Source organism: Parathielavia appendiculata (genome assembly GCF_033297405.1).
Source record: "Parathielavia appendiculata strain CBS 731.68 unplaced genomic scaffold N657scaffold_3, whole genome shotgun sequence".
NCBI lineage: Eukaryota > Fungi > Ascomycota > Sordariomycetes > Sordariales > Chaetomiaceae > Parathielavia > Parathielavia appendiculata.
In genome coordinates, this window is record NW_026944222.1 from 720,881 (window position 1) to 739,325 (window position 18,445).

The following is an 18,445-nucleotide window of genomic DNA, read 5'->3' on the forward strand; positions in this document are numbered from 1 at the left end:
GCTAAGGAGGCAATGGGAGCGGTCAGAATGCGGGTACTTCGGTGGATGCGGGGATGGGGTTGTTCATGGCTGAATTTGCTTGTTGCGCTTTTTTGAAGGTGAAAGGGGCTGGTTCCTTCTTCGCCATATCTTCGAGCTACCGACACTGGGACAGGCGTTGCTCATCACACGTGTCGGCACCTTCCCAGGAGTTGTACGACCTCAGAGGCTCTCACCGATTAGCATCCCAGCTCTTTGAGACATCCCGGAGTGGCCTGTTTGTATTTACCCGTCCGAATGCCGGTCATAGAGGAGCAGGCCGGGATTGGTTCCTAAGCGGACGACGAGTTTATCCTTCCAGGGACCATAATGAATCGACACCAGGGTGGTATGAGGCAGGAACACAGTAATATGGCGGATCCTCTTCCGGTGGACAGATGATCTGCCGATTTTCGAACCACCGGCACTTTCGATGTTCATCAACTCCAAAGATAGGATTACCCGAACTACTCGTTTGAGTTACATGGTTTCCTGCTGTTCCCAGCACATCTCATTGCCGATTAAACTCGTATATAGATCATGAACAAAGGTGGGGAATTGTCCTTCCCGGGCGTTTCAAGCTCGGCCTACATATGCATAGCTGTCTCTCCCTTTTGGCTCAGAATGCTCCTTACTCCTTGGACTTACTTGCATGAATCAGTATCCTAGGCAACATGCTCAGCAGCACGGTTCTTCTTTTCGCCCTTGCAGCGCCCGGCCTTGCCCAAGCGCTTGAGGGCTATCGAAAAGTGCTTATTACGTCCAATGTCAACCCTAAATTCGTGATCGTGCCCAAAGCGCGGACCAGCGGCAGCACCACGATTGTGTACGTATCCGTAATAACTACATTTTCTGAGCAGCAGCTCCCTAACCAGTGCTTTTTCCGACTTTAGCAAGACCCGCAACGACAAGCCGGAGCAACACTGGTATATCAAGGACGGAGCCACCAAGATCCAACTTGTCGACAGTAATCTTTGCATGGATGGAGGCGCCCAGAGTCAGTAATCTGCTCCTGTACATTTGCTATGGCAAAAAGGAGCCGACGTGTCTGACACCCGCGAGCAGGCAACTGGAAGGACATGGGCAACATCTACGTCAACGAATGCGCCAACAACACCGAGTCCCAGAACTGGTTCGTCATGGGTGACGGCCGCATTGCTTTGGAACCTTCCGGTCAAAGTGCGTGTCTTGTCATTACCAGTACCCCTGAGCCCTTGAGCCCCTGAGCCCCTGGTCCCTTGAGACGCCGTGCCATTTCTCAGCATCTAACTCTCCCGAGTTGTTGGCACGCCCCGAGACACAGTGCAAACTAACGGACGCAACAGAGCAATGCATCGATCTGGTGTACATGAGGGCGACAGAGAACAACCCGGTGGGCCTGTACAGCTGCGCAGGTCTGGGTAACACCGGGGCAGCGGACAAAGGAATCAACTGGCCGCTTGTCAACGTGACCGCTTAGGCAACATGTATTTAGAACCTAAACGGGCTTCAGGCGGCCATGTTCCCTCGGTCAGCGCGTGTATTCTCGAGAGGGTTATAGATAGCCGCTCGCTTGCTGGCTCGCACTTGCGTCATGATTCGCACGTCGAAGAAGGCGGAAGGTGTGTGCTGTTGGTTCCAGGGCATCATTGACTCCAACGACGCCATGTTTCACGCAAGGACAACATTATTCTTGCTGACCTGATACGTGTCCCTGGAGCTGCTTGGTCGGATGCGTCTTTAGAAGGAGTGATACGTCAGCCCTGGCCAGAAGCCAACACTCGTAACTCTCTGCTGTAAGCACCGGAGGAACCAGAGTGTCATGACTGCTATAGCTGTTGCCATCTTGAAGAGACACCACCATGACTCTGCAAGCCACTGGTCATACCACGTGTAATCCTAGCTGTGGCTCGAACTTGGCTTCAAAGCTCGTAGAAATTTCCTGAATTACAGGGATGCAGTGACGGTACTGAGGCCAAAAGTGTCCAGCTGTCCGTTGTCATGCGATTCGTATGCCACATACTGGATGGTTGGCATTGAACAGATAGTTTCCACCACTCTCGAATAGACCACATGTGCAGTCATCTGTAATGCTCATTGACCACATATACGACCAAGTGGAAGTTGCAGCAGATTGTGCATCATGCCACATCACCAGGCAAAGATGAAGCTTGAAAGTTTAGGACTCCTAGGACATGGCCGCCTAACCTGAAAGACTTTTGTAAATTCAAGAAAGCGCACCCTCCGAGTCCCGGGACACATCTAGCTCCTCCAACCGCAGATTCACTTCCCTCAAGACCCTTCAAGAGTACTCAACGCCTTGCACGGAGAACTCGAGCGATACACGAACAACACAATCACAGAAACCACTCACACCAACATGTCTTCTGAACAGCCCAAGCCCCGCGTCGGCGATTCCCAAGCATACGAGGGTGACTGGGTCTCGCAAGAGCGGCCAGGATGGTCGCTGGCGAACCAAGGAAACATGGGCAAGATATTGGCTCCGTGGAGCAAAAGAGACTATTCCCTGGCGATCAGAAAAGAATGTCGTTGACTATGGCTCGGTCGAGCCCAATAGGACGACGTCGTGCAGAGGTAGGCTGCTGCTATGCGGAGAAATGCGTGATAGGGGTTGGCAGGGCAGAAGATGCGTGTGTCAGTGACGGCAAGCGGTGATTTTTGGTTCGGTTGGTTGTTGAGTCTGGTTCAGGCCTGTGTTCACCATTTTTAACTCCTGTGCCTCCAGGGGAAGTGTAAAACGGAGGTATGAAGTATGGATGTGTCTTGTTAACCACCTGGTATTGTGATAGGTAGCCTCAACGTTGATTTGATTTTGTAAACAAGTTTACGATCTTTCGCTACGAGTGCTTGTCTTTGTGTTGATTTTACAAGACTGACTGCCTTCGTGGGCTTGGAACTTGATTCACCTGACTTTGATAATTCCTAAATCAGTTACCTAGTAATAAGATGTGAAATCCCACAATGCCGAGCCGACCAGACCATGTGCACTCTCTGACAGACGAAACCCAGTCAACATCAACAATGGAACCGACCGTCGGACAGTCACAATACCAAATCACAGCCTGAGCCCACCGTCTGGCGCATCGTCCATAAACACCCCAACATAAAGCGCACGCAAGGTTTCCAACCAGTGCTCCAAGACGGGCACCGCCTCCCCAACCTGGCGCCTCCTCACCGCGCGCTTGCGCGCAGCCGCATCATTGCTGCCCCCGGCCTCTGCTCGCCCCATCGCCTCCGACAGATCTTGCAGTTCCTGTTTACACCTCCTCAACACGCCCTCGTACGCCTCAATCATCAGCAGCACTTGCACTTTCTGCGTCGATCGCTGCGGCTGCATCATGTGCGTCACGGCGTCTTCCTTCTCCGAATAGGTGTCGATGTCGATGGAGATGTCACCTACGGCTCGCCATTGCAAGGAAAGGGCCGCTGTCAGCTCGTCGGCCAACAACTGGGTGCAAATATGTATGCCGGCGGAGCTGTCTTGGCTGGGGTACGGGTGGGATTGGGGGTCCGGTTGTCGATTTAGTTCGGCTGCTGCCGTCGTGGTGGTGGAGGATGTGACTGAGGTTGCCCAGATGGGACTCGTCGAGTTGGACGGTGACTTCATGTTGGGAAGGGACCCGGGTGAGCTTGTCCGCCTGGCAGGGGTTGTTTGTTGTGGGCTGGGAAGCGATTCTCCACCGCAATGAGTGCACTCTCCGCCTTGCGGTACGATGTCGTCGTCATCTCCCGTGACTTCGTCGTCCGCATCGTCCGCATCGTCGTCGTCGTCCGCGAACATTGTCTCAGGGTCAGGCAGAATGACTCGATACGATTCCGCCAGTTCAGCGGCTCTGTCGTGACCGTCGTGTTTCGGCCGCTTTTTCGTCCTCGACGGCAAACGGCGCAGGTCCAAAGTCCTGCGGTGCTCGAAATCCTCGAAATCTGCTATGCTTGGGACGCGAGGCGGGCTTTGTTCTTGCCGGGATGGCCCAGCTCCGGTTGGATATGGCAGGTCATGGGTGCTCAAGCTGCGACAGCTACTAGTAGCAGCAAACGAGTCGTAAATGGGTACTGATGGACGCCTTTGGGTGCGGTGCAGGATGACATCTCCAGTGGGAAGTGATGGTACTGGAGGTACTGGAGTCTGCTCACTCGTCTTACGGGAGAAGATCGTAGTGCGTTTCGTTGATTTTTCTTCCTTTCTCACGCTTGTGCTCGGGTGTTGGGGCTCGGCTGGCTGGCGCCGTGAGAAAATAGAAGAAAGTCTGGAAGGCATCTTGTCCGGTGTCTGCCAGGTTGGACTAGAGCGTCTCGAATGTTCGAGCGGAGAGAGAATCGAGAATAGCACAGATGGGGCTCTTTTTGCTCTCCCATTGCATCCTGACCAATGCTCGGAAGAGCTGATATCATTGTATTTGCAGCTTTGGCGCATGGCGCGGGCATCTATCTGTGCGGAGATGGAAACGATTGCACGGCCTGGCTGCGATTACACGGACGTTCAAGGCGTGTGTCTGACGTAGAACTTGGCTAAAATTGAAGCTGAGCGGTATAGACAGCAGTGAGTCCAGCTCTGATACGCACTCTGTGCTGAAGGCCGAGTACCTGAATTGATAGAAGCGACATGTACTTGGAATGATTGTAGTCTATCCTCAGCTCAGCCATTGCCATTGTATTGTCCAGTGCCTTTTTCATACGACTGGACCTTGGGGCCCCGTGACCTTCTTTTTTCCTAACGACCGAACGACTGGATACGCTTGCGAGTTATAGTAAAGAAGGACCCCAGAGCAACCTCGTTCACTTCAGATTACTGAGGTGCCTTGGTAAGGTAGTGAGAACAGCAGAACCTGAACTGTCTCTTCTTTGTTTCAGAGGTTGCACTGTCCGAAAACAATCCCTACAAGTCTCTTCTTTGTGTAATTCGGCTTTCACAACTGCGTAAAAGACCGGACTAGCATATCCCGAACACCTCTTTTGTTGTAGAACTTGGGCGTATATTCTTCGCTGTTTCCTGATGAATGTTCACTGAGAGACCGCAAGACCGTCAACACACATTGGACATGCCCCTGCTCCTAATCCAATCCATCTCTGAACAGACATAAGGTCTCAAGCGGACTTTTGTCTCAGAGAGCGAAGAACACAACTCCAACAACAGTAGCAGACTGCCTTACTGAACAGACTGAAGAAACAAACAGTGAGTATGCCCCCTTCAAGGCAGATCCGCTCACAGTCAATCTCGTCCCCAGAGCCGCCGCCGCAATACCAGTCACCAGAGCCCTGGCGGGACCGCATCCGGCCCAACTGGCCCATGCCGCAGATCCAAAACGTCATAACCACCGTCAACGGCCGACAGCGTCGAGTACAACCGCAAAAGAGTTCCAGGCCGTCATCATGCGCATCCGCGATCCGAGCACCACGACGCTCGTCTTCAGCTCCGGCCGCATGTCGTCACAGGGGCCAAGTCTGTGCTCCTGGCGCGCCTGGCCGCCCCGCGGCACGCGCGCGCCCCGCAAAAATGCGGCTTTCAGTCAAAGTCCCGCGACTTCAAGGTCCAGAATTTCGTCACGTCCGTCTCGTGCGGCTTTCACATCCGCCTCGAGGGCATCGAGCGCTTGTATCGGCAGTCGGTTAAGTATGAGCCTGAGCTGTTCCCGGGCCTGGTGTACACGGTTGTCCGGCCCCAGGTCAAGTGCCTGGTGTCTACCACGGGCAAGGCGTTATTGACGGGCGCCAAGAGAGAGGAAGATGTGTACGAGGCATTTGTGAAGTTGTACCCGATACTGCTGGAATTTAAAAAGGGGGATGTAATCTCTGCTAAGGTGGCGGTAAACGCCCAGGCAGACAGTAGATCAATGATAAGTATACGCCAGTAATGTTCTGGATTGGACGGTACATACTTGGTAAGTGGCGAGGTAGAGGTGAGAGTACCTCACCTCTTACCTACCTGCGTGATAGCCCTGGGAGCTGGACTAGGACAAACCCGAAGCACCTGAAATATCAAGTGATAAGGAACTTGCCTTCATCTCATATAAATGTGAAAGTGAGCTTGAAGCATTGTCCAACCCCCAATTACTTGGGTAAGCTCTGTCCCCTTGATTTCCAAGGAACCGCATCGAAGAAGCCACAAAGTGCCGGCCACTGTCGAAGCCTGAGATTAAGCGTATCGTGATCAAGCCCTTTGCTCAACCGCGAGCCCGCTATCTTTCGGTGACCGCTGCGGGACATGCTCCAGCTCAACCTGAAGCACCTTGTCCATGTTATGCTGCACCTTGTCCTGGACCGCCTTGCCCTCAAAGATGAAGCTGAGCTCCTCGAGGGTGCGGTTGTGCGTCTCGGGAAACAGCAAGTACACCGTCGCAATCTCAACCAGAATCCACACGCAATAGACAATGTAATACTTCCAGCCGATGGCGTCGAGCGCGACAGGGTTGACGTACGTGTTGAAGAAGACGGCAAACCGCACCGTGAGCTGCTCAATTGCGATGCCCTTGGAGCGCTGCTGGAAGGGAAAGATCTCGACCATGTACGTGTATGCAAGAGCGTTCCAGCCAATGTTGTAGAACCTACGATGATGTTAACCAGTGAACATCGTGCTCGCGGCAGAAGCCGCGAGGAAGGTCACTCACGGAGAATACACATAGATGAACACCAGGACCGGAATTGCCGCTCGTGCCGAGTTCTCAATGGCCGACCTCGCGCTCGCAATGGTCCAGACCGTGTACACGACGGCTGTGCCGATGGTGCAGGTCAGGAACATGTGCCTCCTCGGAAACCGCGGTGCGATGAGGGCGATGGGCACGGCGTTGATGAGGCCCCAGCAGGTATTGCTGAGGATGATCTTCTGCACCGTCCTGTCGTCCGTGATACCCACGAGCGCCAGGATCTTCTTCATGTAGAAGCTCAGCAGGCCGTTGCCACTCCACTGGGTGAAGAAGCCGACAATCGCCGCAATCATGAACCGTCTCCGCATAGGCGGATCGCGCACCACATCGGCCCACACAAACGATCTCTCCAGCTCCTTCTCCTGCGCAATCGTCGACTGGATCTGCGCGTACTCGAGTCGGACAAACTCATCCCCGTCCTCGCCCTCGCTGTGGTATTTCTGCAAGATCGCAAACGCCTCGTCGCCCCGGTCCTTCGACACCAGCCAGCGTGGGGACTCGGGACACCAGTACATGAAGGCAATCTGGAAAAAGCTCGGGACGAGCTGCAGCAGGCTGGGCAGGCGCCAGGCCCAGGTAGACTGCATCTGGAACGTGCCGTACGTCGTCCCCGCGGCGATGATGGCGCCCACAAACCAAGAAGCATTGAAAAGCGATGTCATGACGGCGCGCTCGTTGGCGTACGACAGCTCGCCAATCATGGCCGAGGCGTTGACGATGGCGAAGGGGATTCCGAAGCCCAGCACCCAGCGCGACGCCAGGAACATGTCCGAGTTGCGCGCCCCGGCCTGCAGGCCCGCGCCCATGCACATGACGAGCGAGGCCGCCACGATGGTCTTGCGCCGCCCGAGGTATTGGGAGACGGTCGGGATGAAGGGGATCGCCATCAGCGCCCCGAGCGAGTACATGGCGTTGAGCAGGCCGAGGCGACTCGAGGTCGGGTTGTCAAAGTCTGGAATTGGTCAGTTCGAAGATCGTGGTTCTCAGGGTCTCAGGGGGGTAGAAGGAGAACGCACAGTCAACCCAGGACTTGACCGCTTGCAGACTGTTCATCATGGACGAGTCGAAGCCCGAAGTCCACTCCACGCCCAGCCCCGTAGGGACGAGGATGAGGTACAGGAATCGCAAGTTGGGTTTCTTGTACCATGGCTTCGTGTCGGCCTGCGCAATGCGCGTGAGCCGGGGGTCGACGTGTTCTTCTCTGGCACCGATGATGGCCATTGTCTCCTTGTTGGGTGGTCATCCTGAACACTCGGCAAGACGCTGGACAAGGCATGGCTTTAATAATACACCGTCACTATCCTTCTTGACAACGCCCTGTGATATGTTGGCTGTAGATCGAAGCCGTTTTGTGATCTCGAGCCTGCATGTGATTATGCTGGCGCAAGCCGAAGGATTCAGTCCAGTTGGCAAGGGCGACGAATGGAAATGCCGGTACTCCAGACCTGCATGAACGGCACGACCATCCAGCCATGCCAAGGTCTCTTTGGGGTTGCTTCCTCCGATCTATGCGGGGTCCATGGAAAGCGAAATGCGGGGAGTAAGCCTGGAGTCGGGATTTGCAGCGTAGATCAGCGAAGTCCGGGTGATTGATATCCGAGCGGACTCGACGATAGTTATTCTTGAGACCTGCAGCTCGCCAAGTTGGGGTTTGTAGGGCTCGGCGAGAATTCGGAGAGTGGCTAAGTCCGTCCTTGCCAAGTTCTGGACATCTCGTAATGTACACAGTCCCTCGGTATTTTCAACCCATTATATGGGGGCCATGCCAGTTGGTCTTCAGGAGCTGGAACGGCAAGAAGGCCGCATGGACTGGGCGATGGCCCTGGAAATGAGACATATCTTCCACGTGTGTTTTGACTTCTTGGGAAGCCAACAACTTGACTTCGCCTGTGAAATTCCACAGGAGTTTTGCTCACCTCATCCTTGCGATCTTCGACGTATAGGACAGAGACATCGCAGCTTTTCCGCCCTACGACGTCGACAAGGGTTTTCTCTTCTACCAGCACCAGGACGCAGGGTTCTGCATCTATCCACTTCTACCCACGCGACCCTTGAAGTAGATAGAATAGATGGATTAGTCAGCTGGACTGAGATAGAGTTGATAGAATAGAGAGCTATTCTATCAACGTAGATACCATTCACGTAGATTGTTCATGCTTAGCGGATGAAAGATGTTCCGATAACAGGACGCTCACGACTGCTGAACATTTCTACCTAGCCACAAGCCGGTCACCTCATGCTATGCCACCTTCAATTTGAAGCAATATCTCATCCTCAAGCGCCTTAATGCCTGCCTCTCGGAGGGCGATTCCATCATAATCATCCGTCAATCCGGCTTTCACCCACGATCTAATCGTCTGGGCGGCAGAGATCACGTCAGTCCTCAGCCGCGTCCGTCGTGTCGTTACCAGGCAGCCAGCAGCGGAAAATATTCCTTCACACTCGGCTGCCATCGGCGGGACGTTGAGCACGTCAAAGGTCATCTTTGCCAATCAGGGATATTCGAATCGGCGGTCCACCCAGTACTTGATGGGGTCGGCCTTTGGGTCAAGGTATCTCCCCTGGATTGAGAGAAGCCAACGATCTAGTTCATCCACCGTTTGTGAAGACGACGGCCTACTGCTAATCGTGCTGAGGTTGCGTTTTCAGTGGATGGCTCGCTCGTCCTCATCAAGATCCGAGTGATCCATATCTTGGGAGGTCGGAGATGACACGCTCCATCGAGGATCGGAGTCTCGATCTCGATATTGCTGTTCCCAGAGACCACGTACCATCTTCTCTGCCTCAGCTGCCCACTCACGCCCTCTCTTCTTAGCGGCCATGGCCCGATCAGTGAGAGGCCTTGTTCTGGCTGGTCCTGGAGGGCCCGGGTGAGATACTGAAGACCGAATCCGGGATGGTGGCTGGGGCAGCCTCGAGAAGGCTTTGCGAGGTACTCTGTTAAACTGCCCAGATATTAGTAATCACTTGGCAATCTACCCACTTTGAATCTACGCAGATGAGGTTCGGGTAGAGTAGATAGAAGCTTGGCAACAGGCAGCATAGAGTGGATTGAAAGCACTGCTTTCTATCCACTAGTAGATTCGAAATCTACTTAGGTAGATAGATGCAGAACCCTGCCAGGACGGCATATGGTCGGTGGCCGACATCACTCGCTACGAGGCTAAAGACGAGGTCCTTATGCTCGATGGGATCAGTAGTCTGGCCGGTCGTGCCAAAAACGACGAAAAGTTGCGCATCCAAAACGACGAGGAGAGGAACGAGCGGATCGGCCATCTGATTACCGCAGTCAAGACATGGCTGATCGGCATAGGCAGGTGCATCGACATTCCCTTCTAGGACAGCGGAAAGTTCAGCGATAGGGACAGCACGGTCTCAGGCACGCTATGCCTCGCATAGGCAGAGGGGAGGCTTAACAAGTGGCCTATGAACCTGACGTGGTAGGACGGCAGAATGGAGGCGGCCTAGGTTCCTATTACGAACGACCCCGCCAAGGCGAACATAAGCAAGTACAGCGACGGCGACCAGCACTAGAAGCATGTTCTCTAGCTCCGCGCACACAACGCTCAGTTCGATGAGCTAGGCACAGCATAAAGGATACAGCGGAGATTAGACCAGGGAGAGAGACGTAGTTGTCACGGGTCGTGACAGTGTGAGGTTCATGTGCGCAACTCCTGGTTCGACTGGACAGTTCGAACCACGGTCCCTCTTTTACGCAGTGGTCAGTTGCGCCCACCTGTGACACCCTCTTTCTCGCTCTATCCTCGCCATATTTCTTTCAGTAGTCTCTTATATTCTTACTAAATCAGCCAGGTACTATTTTTAGCCTGTTGGATTTCATACACCGGTTTTCCTGACCACCATGTCGCGGTGAGGAATCATTATCCAGCTTGTCATAGAGTGTTGCCTGCTTCCGCCCTTGGCCAGCTTCCTTTCCTTCCCTCTCTTCATATCCTTTCTATATATTCGTTTCCTAATTTGTAAAAATGACAGAGTGGACCTGCCTGATAATACCGAAAGCGTTGTCTTGGTTGTGCCGGTACCTACTGCAATTATACTGAGATTCTACAACTAAACTGCCACCGCCCCTTTGCATCAGGAAACTTAAAACTCTAGCTTTTACTGAAGCAAGCCCAAATAACATAAGTGGCTAATTCGCTCAAGATCACACTCGCAATCAGAGAATTGGCGCCGTTGTAAGTCATCCTTGGTGTAACGGGCTGAGCCCGTAAAGGCCTCGGCAAACTCTCGGCCAAGACTCGAGATTCGGTGGACTTCTATCTTATTCGATATCGGCGCACAGGCCAAGGATGTGGAGGTATAAGACGGCAGATATCTTGCATAGTCTTTCACTCTTTTTCTTCTTCTCTCTCCATTCGAGACAAACTCGCAGAGTCGTCACCAGCTAGTTGCAATATACTCCTGGGACCGTTACAGCGGAAGAGGGAAGAGTGAAGTAAAGAGAGGAAGGGGTGGTTGGGGGCGGGGGGGAGGCCCCCAGCGATGTGGACCATCACATATACACAGAGAAATAGGCCTGGCCTGATGGCTTGGAACGGGGTGATCCAGTTCCACTCTCGCGTTCTTACCCTGACCATACATGTACTGACCCTTTGAGCACTACTTTCACACCATGACTGCACTTACTGCCCCCAACCTTCCCGTAAGGCATCAACCAACGTTCAAAGCTCTTACGATGGGGTTTGTGGAAAAGCTTTGGCGAACATTAATTCAAACCTGGGCAGTAATGCCGAGCAGAGATTCGCTTGAGGAGGTCCGCTTTGGATCCGAGGAGAGCAGTACGACCACCGACCCAGCAAGGATGCTCACGCCGAGCTCGGGAACGGACCCGGGCAAAGGCTTTTCTCATGTCATGGACATGATCAGCGTCAATGGACCAGTTTCTTCCGCGTCTGAGGGATTTGACTCTAGCAAGGGCCGGCCTGTGTTCACTCGCCGAAGGCCCCATTGCCTCAGGAACCACGAACAGGTTCCCCATTCTTGAGACATGCTCTGTAAGATGACCCTCTCGGCCGGCCGGGGTGTAGCATGCACAAATATAGTGATCGATCTTCCGGATCTAGCCTGACAATTCTATGCCAGGAAGGCAAGCAATCGTCGAGCCACCGTTCCCTCAAGGTCCGCACACGGCTACTGGAGAGCAAGTGTTGGAGTGGATGGAAATCAAGGGGCGTCCCGCCTTTGTGATTGTTTGCCCTTTCCTCATCAGAGAGTTCCAGTTTGGTGTCGGATAGGATATGGGCGGCCAACTGGATGCCGGTCGTCTTACGAACCCAGAATTGATTCGCTAACATCTTACCAAGTTTTCGTAGCGCAGGGAGTCAGACGCAAGCGGACCCGCTCGGTTGGCCTTGGATATCATCCAGTCGGAGCCAAAGGACCATGACATCAGCTTCTCGGACGGCGGTAAGATCGTTTTTGATCGTCTCCATCTCTTATACCACGCCGGCTCGACCATATACAGCAGCGATGAAGGCGGTTGGCGAGCGTACAGAATCGACAAGGTTGAGCGCGCCAGCGGCCCGGCACATGCAGCGTTCTTACATGTGCATGCCTTCTATGTCAACTTCGATGAGCCCGGCAAGCGTCTCGTTCCGCAGCACCAGTTGCTGGTGGTGCCGTGGTACTCCTCAGCACGAAGGATACGGTCTCTCGACTTGTGGTCGGACTGGTACATCCACAAAACCTACCTCAACCTCCCGAAGAAGCTGTTTGAACGTGGGAAGCACTTTTGGGGATTGCGTGGGGATAGGACCAGTGTCGCGAGGAAACTCCAGCCTCTCGATGTCGGCTGCTTTGGGTCGCTGAAGCAGGCGTATGGTCGCCAGATCGAGGGCTTGATGCGAATGCACATCAACTACAGGAGCAAGCTCGAGTTCCTCTGCGCCTTCCGCGAGGCCTTCTTTGCCTCTATAACGGAGAGAATATCCAGGGTGGTTTTTCAGGGGCTGGCCTAGTACCATATGATCCAGAGAGGGTGCTTTCCAAGTTGGATGTCAAGATGGTGGACGCCGGGTCGTCCAGGGGCTGCGTCACCGAGAACTGAAGCAACAGGGGCTCCTCGCAGCGGCGAAGGCGGTCAACCGACTAATACGGTGTTCAGCTGTAAATATTAGCGTAGTCGACACAAGGGAGTAGGCAGTCATGCTGACGGGGGTCGTAGGCTCGAGGGTCGCTGACGGGCGACGGATCACCGTCGCCTGCCGGGGCTACACCCTGGGTTTTATCGAGGTTCAGGGCAGCTCGCACGACACAGGGCCCATGAAGAACAAGGAATGCCGCGAGCGCCCTCATCGGCCGTAGCATTGTGGGAAGAACTTGGCAAGAACTGGACCGGAAAAGGAACGGTGATATGATCAACATTGGACCACAGGGGCACGCTCTGCTAAGACTGCCGCTGGGAGGCCAGCAACACCCTCGACATAATTATAAGCAACCGCTTCGACCATACCTAATTTCCAGGGCTGTAACCGTGACTGGCTGCGTCCCTGCGGGTGGATATCATCACCAACAGTCCTCGGCATCTGACTCTTCCCCCTCACCCCCCCCCCCCCCCCCCCCCCCCTGGGTCAGGACTGGCCGAACCCACTGGCACCGATTCAGCTGCTTGACCGTCCTAGACGCCATCTCTTCGAGGGAGGGGCAGATTCCTTAGGGAAGAAATGATGAGAGGGAATTTCCCTGGGCCCTCCAAGGGCTCTAACAAGCAAGCATTTCCACTTCAAGGTCCTTGCCAATGACATGCCCATGACGGAACTTTGAAGCGACAAATTCTCCCCTGCACTACATCTGGGCCATTCGCGGGGGCTAGCCCCCTTGTTGGCGGCTGGTGGGGATGGCGGGCTCGAAGCCCCAAGAAGAACCATTTGCTGCCAAAACGCAGAGAACCCCCGGCGCAGACAGGGAGGGATCCACCGGGCGCCCGGGTGCAGTCTGATCTGGCGTTGCATCCGCCATGAAGAATTTATTCTTAGCTACGGCTAATCCCCAACTTTGGCCTCGACTTTGGCGCCTACATCCACTCCGTCTCGAGTCTCGACTCTCGATGATAGCAAGACCCTCGCTCGCCCAGTTACATTTCCGCGGCTTCCCGGAACAGGCCAAATGCCCGAGCTTCACGAGACTACTTACTCACGCGAGGCGACCATCGCCGCCGTTCGCGAGTACTACCGTTTCCTCACTCGGATGTACCTCAAAGAGTCGTACATCGCCGAGCCGCCCCAAGGGGGCTGGCCCGAAATCAGCCGCGAAACCATCGGCGCCCTGGGCAAGACGGACGAAGTCATCTCGCTACTCCGCCATCTCCCATACGTCGAGTCGAATAACGAGTGTGAGGCCCAGGGTGCCGCCATGTGCCGGTTTGCCGATTGGCGCGACGTTGCTCGCCAGGTCTCCATCGGTGAACTGCCCGCCGGGGATGTTGGCTTCACAATCGAACGCGAGCTCCCCCAGCATATATACTCCCACGTGGTCGCCGTTACGGACGGTGATTACTACAACCCGGCGTTCCTACTCGACACCAAGCTCGGTATAGTCTACTGGTATGAGTGTCACAGCGACATTCAAGAGAGTCCGCCTCGGGAGCCAGTCATGGGCCAAGAGTACGACGGGTTTGACGACATACCCGGCGATGAGGCCGATTGGCGCTCCGGCTCGGTTGCCTGGGCCATCCCCGATTTCTTCGAACTCTTCAAGGACCTGTTCCGGCAGCTGTTCTATATCCCCGTCAGCCCGCGTAAGGTGTGCTACGCAAGACCCCTGGAGGGCAGGCTGGTGCTGGCCGACATATATCGGGCATATGGCTGGCCGGACCTCGAGCGCTATGACAAGAAGGCCTGTCTGAAAGCGGTCCAGGATCTGATGGAGGAGCGCTGGCCCGGTGAAGCCGACCGCCGTGAGAGAGACGAGTAGCGAGTGGCGTTTACGGTTTTTTTATTTTTATTTTTTTTTATTACGAGTATGGTACCATTCGGTTCACGGCGTATAACGCTACATCGGATATGTTGGGCAGCCAACAGTTACATGCTCAAGTAAGCTTAGATCAACCAAATGGTATTGAACAGCTTGGGTATGAAATGAAGCTTGAATTGGAGTCACGATTCCAGAGTGACCACACAAATGAAGGATCAAGATAGTGGGTTAGGGTGCTTCAGAATGTCCCTTTCTTGTTTTTGGAACAAATTGTCCTCTCTAATCCTCCCAAGGGAATTACCCCCTTATATAGAGACAGTGTGCCATGATATGACGTTATGTCAGGGAGATGCGTCATTGTGATGGATCTGTGTTGGCTGAGAGTCTCGCATTGAACATCAGTGCTCAGTCCGTGAATCTTGGTGCCAAGGAACCCACTCAGTTCAACAGATGCATCCAGTCACGCCACTGCGCCCCGCCCATGCCTTACTACCTGTATCTATTCAAGCATCGATGGCCTGCTTGTTTACGGCTCAGCCTGATCAGGTGAGATGGCCTGACAATAAGAGAGGAAACAACAATCAGGTTCAGTAGGAGAGGCATCTGCATAGAGCCACTAATGCCCAGGCATCTTAGGACAAAGGATTTACCTTTCACTAGTAACGTGAAAAGAATCATCTGTGATGTACTACTAGAGCGTGTATAATTCAGGGTAGCCACGTTAATCTTGATCATGTAACATCGGTTATCAGCCTGGCGCGCTGCCTCGACCACAGCCACCTTGTGTCGTTGCTCCTCCATTTTAGGTTCGTTTACAATTTCCCATTCCTTTCGATCACCGCTTCCAGATCAAAACAGATGTCGATCGGAGAATGCCTCTACTATAAATTTCTGAATCTGTCGACTCGCCATCCTCCTCTCTCGTTGTTGGAGTGCTACTACGTACATTGGGGAAGCCTTCGACGGCCTTATTGCGCTCGACAACAATTCAGCTTTTCAGTTATCACACAATGACCCTGGCTGAGATTGAAGGGTTATGGTAGCAGGCTAGGTACGCGAGACAACACACCCAGACAAGGTCTCCAGTGGTAAGGTTACCTTATTTCCTTTCTCGTTTAGCACGCCCAAAGGAGGAACCCCGCACGCCCAAGAAAATAATCAAAGACGCCTCAAAAACACAATTCTCTCCCACACATCCACCCAATTGCCCGACTCTCCCGTCAACATTGAACCCGCCACCGATTCCATGGCACGGGCACCCACCGTCATACCCGTCAGCGACTATGTCTTCCGGGACACCACCACCGCCGCCAAGCGGCTCTTCTGGAGGCTGAACGGCCCGCTCGAGGGCGCCATCCAAGTCGCGCCGTCGCAATACTACGAGCCGGACGCCGTCATGGAGCCGTACATCGGCCCCGACGGCACCCCGCACGCCGAGGTGGCGCACGCGCCCCTCCTAGAGCCGCCCGTGTCGTCGCTCACCGTCAAAATCCTGACCATCGACGAGTGGGAGCAGGCGTGGCTCGCACTGCACGCCCGGTGCCGCGAAGTCCCTGACTTGAGCCAGCGCCGCATGGGGCCGCGTCCTGGCGACGACTCTCTCGACCCGGACCTCTACGTGGTGGAGTGCTGCGGGGAGAAGCGGCCCTGGGCCTGCGAGGTCTATACCTCGCTGCAAGTCGTCTCGCAGGGCGAGGTCCTCACCGTGCACGAGTTTGTCTCGGCCGTGCACCCCTGGCTGATGGCCAGGCGCGACGCCATCCTGGTCACCGTACTCCAGAGCGAACGGGGCACCACCCTACTCCAGAGGGACCGGGGCGTGGGCGTTGTTAGGAACCCGCCCGAAACCGACCTCGAGAACAAGTTGGCTGTTGTGCGCTTTGGACAGGGCTATGTGAATGTCGGTAACGAGGACCGGTGGGTCTGGTGGTACAGGAAGCCGCCCGCGGCCAGTTCTGCACCTCGTGAAAAACTTTCGCATGAGGAGCGCACCCGCAGGACTATGGAGAGAATGATGGCAAGGGCTGCGGCGATGATACGCGCACGAGAGAAGAAGGAGGCGGCACAAGCAGCCGAGAAGGACAAAGAAACGTGACCTGGGACGGTCTGCTGTAGGGCACGGTGGTGCATACCTCCTCAGGGCAGTAGCCGGCGGCGTACGAGCACACAAAGTCGCACAGCGCGGGGAAGCCCGGCTCGTTCTGCAGGTCCAGGACGGCATAGCCGCAGATGCCGGTCGGAGGCGGGAGGGCGCTGGGGGTGCCGGGGGTGCAGGTACAGGGGGCCGGGCAGTAGCCGTGGGCGCAGGCCCACGAGCAGAGGCCGGCGAGCCCCCCGGCGCCGGTGCCGTCGCGGCAGCTGTCTGTCGGGGTCGGGAGGGGCACGGAGGTGGTAGAGCTGGTGGGAGCGGCAGTGGTGGAGGTGGCGGGAGGGGAACTGGTGGAGGGGCCGGTCGTGGAGTTGGAGGCGCAGATTCCGAACGCGGACTGGCATCCACGCTCGACGTAGCAGTCGGCCGGGTTCTCGCCGCAGACTCCGTTGACGTTGCAGCAGCGTCCCCAATCGGCCGAGCACCGGTAGCCCTTGGCGCCGCCGCAGGTGCCGTCGGGGGTCCACGGGGTGCCCTCGGGCTGTTGGTCCTTCTTCCAGATGTCGCAGGCGCCGGTCTGGCACGTGAACAGGCCACAGTACGCAGGCCACGTGCCGCAGCGGCCGTCGATGCTGCAGCAGTCGCCCCATCGGCTCGCGCACACGCGGAAGCCGTGGTCCTGGCCGCATGTGCCATCGGTGCTGTAGATGAGATCGCCGTCGCAGGCACCTTCGTAGCACGTACCCGGAGCGCAGTCGGCCGTCGAGTTGCCGCAGGTCCAGGTCTGCGAGTTGCAGCACTGCTTGTCGGTGCCCAAGCAGGTGGCATTGTTGTTGGGAGGGCCGCACTTGCCGTTGAGGGCCCTGACCGGCTCGATAACTTTGACCAGGTCAGCTCCAGCCTCTCAGTCTTGTCTCTTGGTGGAGGAATGACTTACAACCCCGGACGCAGTAGTCCGTTTTCGGCTGCACGTTGCTGCAGTCGCGCGCGAGGCCCGGATTCAGGTTGAAGAGCACGTCGTTGGAGATGCTGTAGCGCTGCGCCATCTGCGAACAAGTGTAGTAGTTGACCTCGGCGGGCGTGGTCGTCCAGTACCGGCAGTTGACCTCGCCCAAGGCGACTGGGATGGGCGTTCCCTGAGTGGGCAACGGGTCGGCGGGATCTTCGCGCATCTTGAGCCCGCCAAAATCCCATCGGTACGGCTGACAGTCGGACTCGTCCTGGGTCGACACCAAACTTGGAGCAAGAGGGAGCAAAACGACGGCGAGCCGGAGCACGCCATTGCGGTGGAGGGACTTCATGGCTGCCTGGTCTGCCTGGGAGTTACGGGTCAACTCGCGGGCACTCACAGCAGGACCGCTCTGGTGGCCCACGGTCGGGATTTCAAGTTCATGTTCTGATGATATAAGGCGTGGAGAAATTCCTCGCACGTGTATTGTGAGTGACTCGCGAGCGGAAATGTTCCATTCGGCCCCCAACAGACCATGCAAGGGCAACTCCATAGTGTTGCGACCCAGCGCGGTCCGCGGCGAGACGGGACCGGGGCAGGAGAAGGCTCAGATGGAGTCGGGAGACTCGGGACGTCCGGGGACATGATGTTCGACAGAACGACGACCATGCTGCCTGGGCGGGGAGGCGGGCCGGCGGAAGGCAGCAGGGCTGCGAGCTCGGCGACATGGATATAAGGCGACCTACCACGGCAAGCAGCCCAAGGGTCACCCGCTCCATCGCGGCCGGTGCCTTCTTTCACTCGTTTTCAGCAACA

General features: G+C 55.6%; 9 protein-coding genes across 9 annotated transcripts; 6 read left to right on the top strand and 3 right to left on the bottom strand.

Annotated features, from left to right (window-relative positions):
- The first annotated feature begins 467 nt into the window (after positions 1-467).
- Positions 468-1,717, top strand: N657DRAFT_591380 (carbohydrate-binding module family 13 protein). The gene is made up of 4 exons (XM_062789907.1): positions 468-844; positions 912-1,015; positions 1,084-1,197; positions 1,344-1,717. The coding sequence occupies exons 1-4, from the start codon at positions 693-695 to the stop codon at positions 1,475-1,477; spliced, it is 504 nt and encodes a 167-aa protein (XP_062649445.1). The 5' UTR covers positions 468-692; the 3' UTR covers positions 1,478-1,717.
- A 1,288-nt stretch (positions 1,718-3,005) lies between these two features.
- On the bottom strand, positions 3,006-4,662 carry N657DRAFT_669913 (uncharacterized protein; the record flags this gene model as incomplete). The annotated part of the gene is made up of 3 exons (XM_062795508.1): positions 3,006-4,028; positions 4,162-4,265; positions 4,582-4,662. 3 exons carry the CDS (start codon positions 4,660-4,662, stop codon positions 3,074-3,076), a joined length of 1,140 nt encoding a protein of 379 aa, XP_062649446.1. The 3' UTR covers positions 3,006-3,073.
- A 535-nt stretch (positions 4,663-5,197) lies between these two features.
- N657DRAFT_678748 (TATA-box binding protein-like protein) lies at positions 5,198-5,970 on the top strand (the record flags this gene model as incomplete). The annotated part of the gene is made up of 3 exons (XM_062796105.1): positions 5,198-5,356; positions 5,430-5,801; positions 5,953-5,970. 3 exons carry the CDS (start codon positions 5,198-5,200, stop codon positions 5,968-5,970), a joined length of 549 nt encoding a protein of 182 aa, XP_062649447.1.
- Positions 5,862-8,208, bottom strand: N657DRAFT_642411 (general substrate transporter). Its single transcript, XM_062792341.1, has 3 exons — positions 7,676-8,208; positions 6,624-7,611; positions 5,862-6,560 (listed from the first exon to the last, which is right to left on the bottom strand). The coding sequence occupies exons 1-3, from the start codon at positions 7,878-7,880 to the stop codon at positions 6,167-6,169; spliced, it is 1,587 nt and encodes a 528-aa protein (XP_062649448.1). The 5' UTR covers positions 7,881-8,208; the 3' UTR covers positions 5,862-6,166.
- A 99-nt stretch (positions 8,209-8,307) lies between these two features.
- N657DRAFT_642412 (uncharacterized protein) lies at positions 8,308-8,813 on the top strand. The gene has a single exon (XM_062792342.1). The coding sequence runs from the start codon at positions 8,413-8,415 to the stop codon at positions 8,767-8,769; it is 357 nt and encodes a 118-aa protein (XP_062649449.1). The 5' UTR covers positions 8,308-8,412; the 3' UTR covers positions 8,770-8,813.
- Positions 8,814-11,406: 2,593 nt separating this feature from the next.
- N657DRAFT_678750 (uncharacterized protein) lies at positions 11,407-12,637 on the top strand (the record flags this gene model as incomplete). Its single annotated transcript, XM_062796106.1, has 2 exons — positions 11,407-11,547; positions 11,993-12,637. 2 exons carry the CDS (start codon positions 11,407-11,409, stop codon positions 12,635-12,637), a joined length of 786 nt encoding a protein of 261 aa, XP_062649450.1.
- A 951-nt stretch (positions 12,638-13,588) lies between these two features.
- Positions 13,589-14,819, top strand: N657DRAFT_642419 (uncharacterized protein). Its single transcript, XM_062792343.1, has one exon. It carries the CDS (start codon positions 13,785-13,787, stop codon positions 14,589-14,591), a length of 807 nt encoding a protein of 268 aa, XP_062649451.1. The 5' UTR covers positions 13,589-13,784; the 3' UTR covers positions 14,592-14,819.
- Positions 14,820-15,837: 1,018 nt separating this feature from the next.
- Positions 15,838-16,754, top strand: N657DRAFT_613737 (uncharacterized protein; the record flags this gene model as incomplete). The annotated part of the gene is made up of 2 exons (XM_062790419.1): positions 15,838-16,212; positions 16,282-16,754. The coding sequence occupies 2 exons, from the start codon at positions 15,838-15,840 to the stop codon at positions 16,684-16,686; spliced, it is 780 nt and encodes a 259-aa protein (XP_062649452.1). The 3' UTR covers positions 16,687-16,754.
- A 648-nt stretch (positions 16,755-17,402) lies between these two features.
- N657DRAFT_642423 (carbohydrate-binding module family 50 protein) lies at positions 17,403-18,152 on the bottom strand. The gene has a single exon (XM_062792344.1). The coding sequence runs from the start codon at positions 17,979-17,981 to the stop codon at positions 17,571-17,573; it is 411 nt and encodes a 136-aa protein (XP_062649453.1). The 5' UTR covers positions 17,982-18,152; the 3' UTR covers positions 17,403-17,570.
- Positions 18,153-18,445: the final 293 nt, after the last annotated feature.